Source organism: Ctenocephalides felis, unplaced genomic scaffold (genome assembly GCF_003426905.1).
Source record: "Ctenocephalides felis isolate EL2017-DRISC unplaced genomic scaffold, ASM342690v1 CF-g0.4_SCAFFOLD_01886, whole genome shotgun sequence".
In the NCBI taxonomy this organism is placed as follows: Eukaryota; Metazoa; Arthropoda; class Insecta; order Siphonaptera; family Pulicidae; genus Ctenocephalides; species Ctenocephalides felis.
This window is the reverse complement of record NW_020538040.1, coordinates 181,197,543-181,207,919: the sequence shown is the minus strand read 5'-3', so window position 1 is coordinate 181,207,919 and position 10,377 is coordinate 181,197,543. Positions and strand designations below refer to the sequence as shown.

General features: G+C 32.4%; 1 protein-coding gene and 1 pseudogene across 1 annotated transcript; one reads left to right on the top strand and one right to left on the bottom strand.

The window, feature by feature from the left end:
- Window positions 1-2,402: 2,402 nt before the first annotated feature.
- On the top strand, window positions 2,403-4,872 carry LOC113377842 (GRAM domain-containing protein 1B-like). The gene has a single exon (XM_026618278.1). The coding sequence runs from the start codon at window positions 2,564-2,566 to the stop codon at window positions 4,742-4,744; it is 2,181 nt and encodes a 726-aa protein (XP_026474063.1). The 5' UTR covers window positions 2,403-2,563; the 3' UTR covers window positions 4,745-4,872.
- Window positions 4,873-6,708: 1,836 nt separating this feature from the next.
- Window positions 6,709-10,374, bottom strand: LOC113376324 (annotated as a pseudogene).
- Between the last annotated feature and the right edge of the window lie 3 nt (window positions 10,375-10,377).

The window sequence follows — 10,377 nt, the reverse complement described above, 5'->3', positions numbered from 1 at the left end:
GGGGTTCCACAAAAAATTAAAATATCACGTGAGAGAAGGAGGGGTATAGTAAGATATAACGAATTCTTATTTTTTACAAGATTTTTTTAAAAAATATTCTAACATTTTAAAAAAATAAAAAAATTTACCATTTTTTCTCGTAACTAAAAATACACATGATGTTTGGTGGGGAAGGAGGAACCCATGATTTAATATCACCAAGGGGGTGGGGGTCCAAAAATCCTTAAAAAATCGATTACGTGATGGACGCCCCCCCCCCCTTCGTAAATTTATAGTAGTATCCTTCATTTGGTGGAATTTAAATAACAATAAACTAAAATGTATAACAATTGAGTTGAAAAAATACAAAAATGTAAAAAGTAAAAACAATGGGATAAGCAAATTGTAAGTACTTATAGATCTATAATCATTTTTTTAAAGAAATTTATGATTTTTATTAATGTTGTTAATTATAAGACTGTTTATATATAATATACAAAATTAATTCTTTTAAAGTGACGTTTAAAAAGGCAGCGTTCTATAAAATAGATATTAGACTTTGGAATCGAATCATCAATATATGTATACAATGCACTTGGGGGGCGTCCATTAATCAGTGATAGATCTTTTAGGGAGTTTTGGACCCCTCTCACCCTTGGTGATATGTCGTGATATTTAAATATACCCCCCTCCCCCAGTAAACATCATGTGTATTTTCAGTTACGTAAAATTTTTTGAGCAAATTTTTGGAATTTACGAAAAAATCGTATATTTTTTTTGAAAATTCAGGTAAAAAAATAAATTTAGTGCTAACTAAGGGGGCGTCCATTAATCACTTGAGGCTTTTAGGGCGAGGGGGGATTTGACATAAATTTACGAAAAATCACGTTGGGGAGGGGGTCTAGTAAGATATCACGTGTATTTACTTTTTATCTGATTTTTTTTAAAATCCGAACATTTTCAAAAAAAAAAAAAAAATTACCATTTTTCCCGTAACTAAAAATACACGTGAGATTTGGTGAGGAAAGAAGGGGTAATTTTGAATAACGCCAAGGGGGAGGGGAGTTCAAAAATGTTTAAAAAGTCGATCACGTGATTAAGGGATGCCCCGTAAAATAAAAAAGAAACATTAAATTTAGACTTACATTTTCATAAACTCATAACTTATTAGGAATATGAATAAAGTACTTTTGTAAAAGGTCACTACATTGCGTTACATCTGCAATCTATGACATTGCACATGTAGCCGTAAATTATAGTTTTTATAATATTTTACTTACAAAAAATACTGTTAATAAATATGTATATAAAATATTTATCACATCCATGCATAAATAAATACTAGTTACAAATGAATATTTCTGTACATACCACCAGCTGTCATTTTAATACGCACACAAAGAAAGTAATCTATATGTATAACTCGCGAATCTCCTGAAGTCAACTGAAAATGATTCTTTGCGCTCTCTCACTAAATACCAATATTTTTTCCCGGGTAAAAAAAATTAATATTACAATTATTTCGAGTCTAGTTTTAGGAATGACAATCAATAGTTATTTGACAAACAAAACATTAAAGTAACAAATTTTTTACCGCCAACTATGCAATGGGTTGCCTGATGTGAAGTGAATGACCTTTTTTCGTTCGTTTGATTTTTAAATAATTGTTAGGAAGATTCAAATATGTAATTGTTTATTAGTGAAAATTATATTTGAATATTCGTTAATTATTAAAAGTATCAAACAATATATGTTAGTTTTAAATACAATTTAGTCTATGATATATTTTCAGCTAAAAATGTACTTGAAGTTGGCGCGCTTGTAACATTAACAATTTACAACATGGACATTCAAGATTTATATGATGGATTAGAAATTTAAGTTTTTATTGGATGTGAATAATAAAAGTGGGTATGAAATTGTTAATAAAATACAATAAGACTTATTATTGCAATTTAAATTCATAGTTGCAGGTAGGACTATTTACTATTGAATATATATATTGTACATACTACATTTAAAATTATTAAAACAAAAGGCAAATTCTCACTTACCTTTGATCTTATTCCTGCCATTTATTTCTATTTTTCTTCGCCTCCACCACATTTGAAATTCCCTCCATCAATCTGTCATGTTTTTGACAGTTGTGTGCTGCACAAATTGCATTGTCAATTCCTTCCATTGTTCAATTTTTGACATCACTTGTTGTCGTAGCGCTTTGTACTAATAATTATAATCTTTGTCGCTCATTACCAAATTATTTGTGATGGTAAAACAATAGACAAACGCGATGTACAGATTTAAATCTAGTATTGAAATGCAAAATTACTAAACGTGTCTTTTAAATTACCTTCAAATTCAAAACAACGAGTGAATCGTCCGAATGATTTTTATATTCTTACTTTTTGTGATATTAACTGATTTGTGATAATTTAATATGGAATTATTGGGTAACTCAAAGATTTTTATATGACTAATTGGTATACTGGAATCATCTGTTACTTATGAAGTGCTAATTGCCAATAAGATATGTTTAGATATATATTAATATGATATTGATGAAAAGGTTACTGCACTTCTACCCATGCGTAAATCTGTAGAAAATCTCTTAATATCATCTCATGATGTAATAGGGCAGAGTTTTAACCAAGCCTTGGCTTTCTCGGGCGCCATGGCTGCCTCCGCACCCCCACAGACATCACCGCTTGCAGAACACCGCAGATCACCCAGCCCAAATTTAAGTCCCAGCAACAGCCCCAAAGCAAGGAACCGTAGAGAACATTCACGCAGTGATACACATTTGTTTGTACCGTCAAATGAGTTTTATAACAACAATGTAGAGAAGACTGATGGAGCTGAACAGGATAACATTAGTCGATCTAGTGACTCTAGCCAAGTCATAGATCTAAGTCGCTCTGTTTCTCATGAAAGTGAAAGAGGAGATAAAGACAGCAGTAGGATAACTAAGCGTGATTCCAGAGTTAATGATCGCACAAAGAAAAAATCATCCTGGTATAATGTTCTTTATCCTAATTACAAAACGCGATCAGAAGACTTCAAAAGAATTTTTAAGGACGTTCCAGATGATGAAAGACTTATTGTTGAATATTCTTGCGCAATGCAAAAAGATATATTACTGCAAGGTAGGCTTTATGTTTCTCAGAACTTCTTATGTTTTTATGCAAACATTTTTGGTTGGGAGACATCTGTATCATTGAAATGGAGAGAAGTGACTGCTATAACCAAAGAAAAAACTGCATTGGTAATACCTAATGCCATTTTAGTTTGCACTGAAGCAGAAAAACACTTTTTTACTAGTTTTACTGCTAGAGATAAGGCACATTTAATGCTATTCAGAGTATGGCAGCATGCGCTCATGGATCAACCTGTACCAATGCAAGTAATGTGGAAATGGGTTCATAATTGCTACGGTGATGAATTGGGCCTCACAAGCGATGATGAATATGCAGCCCCGAATGATGAAGAAAAGTTATCTAGTGCTCGTTTGTCTGTAGAATCTTTTTCTGAAGAAGGTTTGAGTGTTGCTGAGCAAAACATAGAAATTGAACATGCAGAAGAAGCTGACAGTAACATTGATTTATCAACATGCATAACATTACCACCTGGTAATCCAGAAACGCCATTGAGAGCCTCGACTCCAGCTGAACAACTTCCAACTGATTTATCCGACACCACTGATTCTGATGTAGAGAAGTCTGCGCCTTTTTTGCCAAAATCAATCATATGCCCAGCTCCACATGTAGGCAGACAACTTGTTCAAGCAGAATTTCCAATACATGTTGACACTTTGTTTACGTTGCTTTTTACTGGTTCACAATTTTTAATAGATTTTCATGCTGCCAGAAACACGCAAGATTTAGTTCAGGGTTCCTGGGCACAAAATACGCACGGGGTAAAAAGTCGTACAGTCTCCTTAACTGTAGCTTTAACGCAGCCTGTGGGACCGAAAACGTCGCAGGTAACTGAGACTCAGGTGATGTTGCCTTGCAGTAAACCTGGCCAGTTGTATTCCATAGATATTGACTCTGTGAATGTAGGCATTCCTTATGCAGCAAGTTTTTATGTTACAATGCATTACTGTCTTATTCGTACTGGTGATCAGCAATCTAGTATTTCAGTGCACGCACAAATTAAATACAAAAAATCTGTTTGGAGTGTCGCAAAAGGTTTTATTGAAAAAAACGCTTGGGCAGGTTTAGAAGACTTTTTTGATGCCCTCATCAAAGCCTTAGCGGAAGAATGTGAACTTTCTCCAAATAGACAAAGAAAATCGCGAAGGAGAAGACGCGTAACGGCACCAGTGCCTCGTCCTACTGATGACGGATTCAGATCTCGTAGTTCTCATATTTTGCCATACACAAGCAGAACATCCAGTCAGACTGTTAATCATCCAGTGAGGAGATCCACAGATTCTTTAGCTTGGGGAGTGCTGGTCATTCTCGTCATTTTAGTATTTTTAAATGCTGCATTATTTTATAAATTATGGGCTCTTGAGGAGAAATCTTCACAAGGACCTACAGAGGTGCATGTTATGAGAAATCCACCGCAATCTCATGATGAATGGTTAAGAGTATTACAGCGTCAGGAATCCTTGCATTCTGCAGAAATGAGAAAATGGCAAAGGGTACTTCATTCAGCGATCCAATTGCTTCGAAAGACAGAGCAGAGCTTAGGGGAATTGCATCAAGCACTGCAGCCTGTCACCCCACCCGCTGAAATACCAGAAAAACACTCAGAATTATAATTCTGAAGCGCTATTGTTAATATTATTGTAATAAAATTCCCATGGCATTTGTGATCATATATGCAAGAATGTATAGATTATTCCTAGTCTTACTTTACTTAAAAAGCAGGTTGCATAGATGTTAGAATATAAGTAGATCAATTATGTACCTATATGCATTCATAGAATACAATTTCTATTATGAAATATTCCAATTTATAATTGTTAAGAGATCTCTTATTTAAAAATTATCAAATTGTCGGTTGTTCAATGATATTTTAATAGATTGCAGAGATGCGTTCCATTTCTCTTTCTTTTGTGTGTTAATTAATTATTATGCATCGAGAACAACTTACTATCAGAAATCAGTATGTTATTCTTATCAAAGTATTTTAATAGTTTTGTTAGTTTTAATATGAATTATTTATCATTTAAGTGTGAAGCACTTAATTTTAAATATTGTATATCATTGCCACATAGAAATTTATCATGTTATTTATTCTTGATGTATATGCATATAAATGTGTATATAAAAAAAATGTGAAATTGAAGAAATAAAGTTTCGACAACAATAAAATTCTTTATATAAAGAAAATATTATAAAAAAAAAACACTTACCAAAGTTGAAGTTTAGAATTATTATATCACTATTTTCTGAAAATGGTCGTTTCAGCTTCTAATAAGATGTAACAATACAAAAACAAAAATTAAATTATGTGTGAATCATCAATATATAAATAAAATTATTTTTGCACAGCAGATTCCTCTTTTAACCCTTTTTACTCAGTTGTCCCCATGAGGGACAACGAAAATCTAGCTTATCGCTCGGCTGTCTCCTTTGAGACACTCGGCAGTTTTTATACACGATGGCTCAGTTCGTATTAAAGCATGGAATATGTATAGATCAAGGATGAGCAACCCGCGGCCCGCAAGCTACATGCGGCCCTCCAAGCATTTCGAAAGTAGAGTTTCATTTAATTCATCACCTTTATTTCATGAATAAATTAGTTATATATTTTTGAAGTAAAACTTCTTTATGCGCGACTAGGGCGTAAATCTGTACAAATGCAACGAAAATTGTGTTACGCCCGAACTGTACGTTATTCGCTCTTAATGAAATCATTTCAATACGGGTCGATTGTGATAAGTCGTCGTGTATGTGAATAGAGGTCTGTCGTTGTATGCGTACCGATATCAACATGAAAATAGGCATAGATAAATAAACATTTTAAAGTTGCATCGTAGTACAAATCTTGATTTAAAGAAAAGTGCCTGAATCAGAAGAATATTTTACCCTGTTTCTTGAAATTAATTAAAACAAGTTAAACATTTGTGCCGTGTACTAAACGTAAGTTTATTGATTAGAAATTATTTCTATTTGCATTTCTATATTATTCGCAGTTTCAACAAATCTTTGAAAATGAAAAATATTTTTTAGGCAAGACAGATATTAAAGCTGTTCAAACGATGAAATTATATCGCCAGCGAAAAACTAAAAAATACAAGCAGTCGATAAATGTATGTTAATTTTTAATTACATAAAGTTGCGAAAAATAATATTAGTACTCTTTTTTTCAATAAAGCGACCAAGCTATTCGTATGTCCTTAATGTTCACAAATTCATATAAAACAAATTGCATAACATACACATTAAGATCGAGTTTTCAGCATGTACGTTACAAATAGAATGCGGTTGCAAGTTGCTGGTACATTGTTGTTGAATCAGTTTTGACTGATAAGGGTTAAAAACCCATTAATCTATGAATATCTAATTTTCATACCTGAATAATCTGAAAAGTAAAATTTTACTGATATGTTTAAGACAAACATCAAACTCGTACTTGAAACAGTCTCAACATTTCCTGTTATTTAATAATACATAATAATACAGAATATAAATAAGGAATTCATAATATAATTTTGCAAAAGTTATTTTGCATTTTTGTACAATAGTTATTGGTTTGAAAATATCAATTATCACATATCCGACTATCTCAAACACACATACACAACACACTTTCTTTAATATTTATGTAGCCTGTATAAATGCAATTATTATCTATCAATTCTCAATAGCAAATAGAAATATTCTTAATTCGTTACACGGGAGGTTGAAGTAAATCGCTATACTGCATGAGGCACTCACGAAGGCTTCTAGAGACCTGAGAAGAAGCTGTTACAGTACATTCCACTAAGTAGGGATACAAGCCTATTAATTGATTCCACGCTGATACATCGACTTAAAAAAATAGATTAGATTAATAATAATTTAATACTAAAAAAAAAATATTTAGACTTAGTCACCTTTTCCAGCTGGGGCTTTTTTCATTGAAATTATAAGTGTTGCTACAGCTTTCAATACAAAGATATTTCAGACATTCTGTATCTAATTTAAAAAATTAATTGTATTTATAATAGTTAAACGAGTAGAAAATGTGGTATATGAAAATAGAAATACCTCGGTAAAGGACATTTTCCACTTTGTCTTTCATCTTCATTATATTTTTTCAATACTTCCTGGAACCTGTAAAGTAATGCTGTAACAGCTAACCGGCCTGCTACACCACCTTCTTTTCGTGTTTCATTATTTTGCTCATTTGAATTATAAAATCATTATCAATATCATCACTATCCAGTAATGAAAATTGAAGTAAAGTCTCAAAGCAAGTTTAGCAAATTCTTCACGTAACTTCAGCTCAGACTCTGAATCTAAATAGAATTATTATAAATTATTTAAAATTAATATTATTATAATAAATATATTCTATTGCTGAAATGTGTCTCTAATACCCATGTTTGAACCGGTTGCTGAATGAATTGAGCCTTTATTAAGTAGCACAACCACTTTGAGAATAAATTGCTTAGGCATACAATGCGAATACGGTAAAACCTCGGCACGTAATAATTCTATCACTTGACAGTCAATTGTTTCATCTGTTACTAAATCATCTAAGCCATGATCTGCACCCATGACACTAAAAAAGATTATATTTAATAAAAATTATGAATAAACAAGTACAAAAAATCTTTGTACAAGTACCTCTTTGGAAATAGAAAATGATCAAGAGTTTCATATAACTCCGACCACATTTCTGTAAAATGTTCAGCATTTGATCTTGCTACTGGTAGACCAGTCTTAAGAACAGTCAGTAAACTAGCGATGGCTAATTTCCATGTAGTTTGAGAAACACAGTTGTATTTCAAAGATAAAGGCAGATGGATGGCCTAAAATAAACATAAAAGAATGTAACTAATTATGTATTATCAGAAACACTAAAAAAAATATTAGTGATGCAGCTATGTTTAAAGTTTTAATAATTTTATTCTTCAATTGTTCTTGAGAAATCATGGCCAAAAATAGGTTTACCTTGATAATTTCATAAAGAATATTATTTCGTATGACTGGAACCTCACTTGCTGTTTGTTGGTATAATTTCACAGCATGGCTCATAGATTTCTCTCCAAAGGGAACAAAAACTGTTGTGACCCATTCATTAGAAATATTTCTAGATCCTGCTACATTTTTAGTATCACCATTTTCTGTAGTTGGCGGTGCACAAGCTAATATTGAAAAATTAAGGAGTTGTTTAAAAATAGGTGCTATCATAAGATTTAATTTCACCGGACAAGATAGAGCTTCATTTTGTAATAGCTGCATACAATGCAGTACCCCATCTTGGAGAGGTGTAATAGTCATATCAGATAAAGGAGGCACCATATAAGTAGCATTATCATTACTGATTGGTACAATCATTGCATTTTTCAGAACTTGACACAATTTATTCAAATCTTCGGGAGTGAAGTTATTTCTTATATGCTGAAATACTGCAGGAAATATCTGTACAAGAGCTGTAAGTAGACTTTGACTAGGAACATAACAATCCTCTTTGCTCAAACTTTCACCAAGCATAGTACTTTCTACACCAATGTTAATCCAAATTCTCCAAGCTACGTTCCACAATTGTGTATCAGCGTTATTATAGATACGCCAGAGTGCCCATCAATACTTTTATCACTTTATTTGAATATAAAATTTTTGGAATGATTTAATGCAGCTAGTGAACTTCATTATTTTTACTTAATGCTGAATATTCTATGAATTCTAATAACAACGACCACGCTTTTGGAAAATCTCCAAGTTGAAGAAGTAATTGCCTCTTTGTATTAAATACTCTTGCAACACCAGACAATGTTAGAACTTGCGTTTCAGCCCATTGTTTCTGTGCAGTGTTTCTTGTATGATGTATCAAAATATTTCCACTTGTGTCAACTTTTCATTGCTCGCTTTCATAGACAAGGAACGAACCTATATAACAAATTAATTAGTACTATTATTATTACTCCCACCAATAACAAAAGATTTCCTTCTACCTTATCCAATAGTGGAAAAAGCACCAACCATAATACACTTTGCCAAGTATTTGATTCAATAAGATACCATGGGCAGAAAATAGTTGAAAATAATGTCTGTCCTGCAGTTTCCGTACAGCAGGTCTAGAATCAACACAAAGTTCACCTACAAAAAAAAAAATAACAAAGTCTAATAAATATATATAGATATATGAAAAAACTTTACCTAGCCATGTATAAGCACATCCAGAGCTTATCAAAAGGTGGCATGTTAAGAGTTCCAGGAAACTCAGGTAATACAGATGATTCAGAATTTAATGCCGCACATAATTTTTCTTGATTTTGGTAAAAATAATCAGATATGTTCCACTAAATAATATATAATTAATTAATATACAAACAGTCACAAAATATATCAAATTTCCCAGCATTTACCATTAATCCAATAGCAGTTAAAGAAATGTTCAGTTCTTGAGTTTGTGAACCAAATTTTGCTGCAGTGTCAACACACAATGTCGGCAATGGCAGGGCATAATTGGAAGAAAATCAGTAACTACCAATTGAAGAATTGAAAAGCAACACGTATTAAATTTTCTCTAAAAGATTAATACAAATCAACATGGTTGAGTCATGTATCAATAAAAAAAATATATATAAGAATACCCATGATGTTCTGACACTGCTCCAATTATCCCAAGAACTAAAGGCCACCCGTAGGATAAGGTTTCACCACAACCATGAAGTATTTGAAGAACACAGTCTAATTGACCCTCTCTAACATCAACATGATGAACGGAGTTCAATTCAGCCAGTGGACCGAGAAGAAGAATTTGAAGTCTCTAAAAAATTTACAATTGCAAAGATAATTTTACAAAACTATCTTTCTATTATTTTATTGTCCTCTCCCACTAAACAAGACATAACTCTTACGTGATCTCTTTTAATGGCGTACTATATTTATGTTGTAATGCTGCTTTACAAGATATGTAATGCTTCAACGCCCCATTCTCTCATTCTTATGTGAGGGTGCCTGCATACCTCCAGAAGATGATTTGTAATGGCCTCCACAAAACTTCAACTCTAGGCAAATTTACTAACCTGTTTCTAGTAATTTTGCCACAGCAAACAGGAAGGCTCCTGAAAGTTGGATTTTAAAAGTGATATGGGAAATGATAAAAGATTACATGTATTAGATTTGTAAATACAATAATTATTTAAAAGCTATAATCAATTACTTACTTACTCTGTTAGAATATGCCAGGCTCCATTGCTTCAAGAGATAATTGGCAAAGAGCATCAATCAA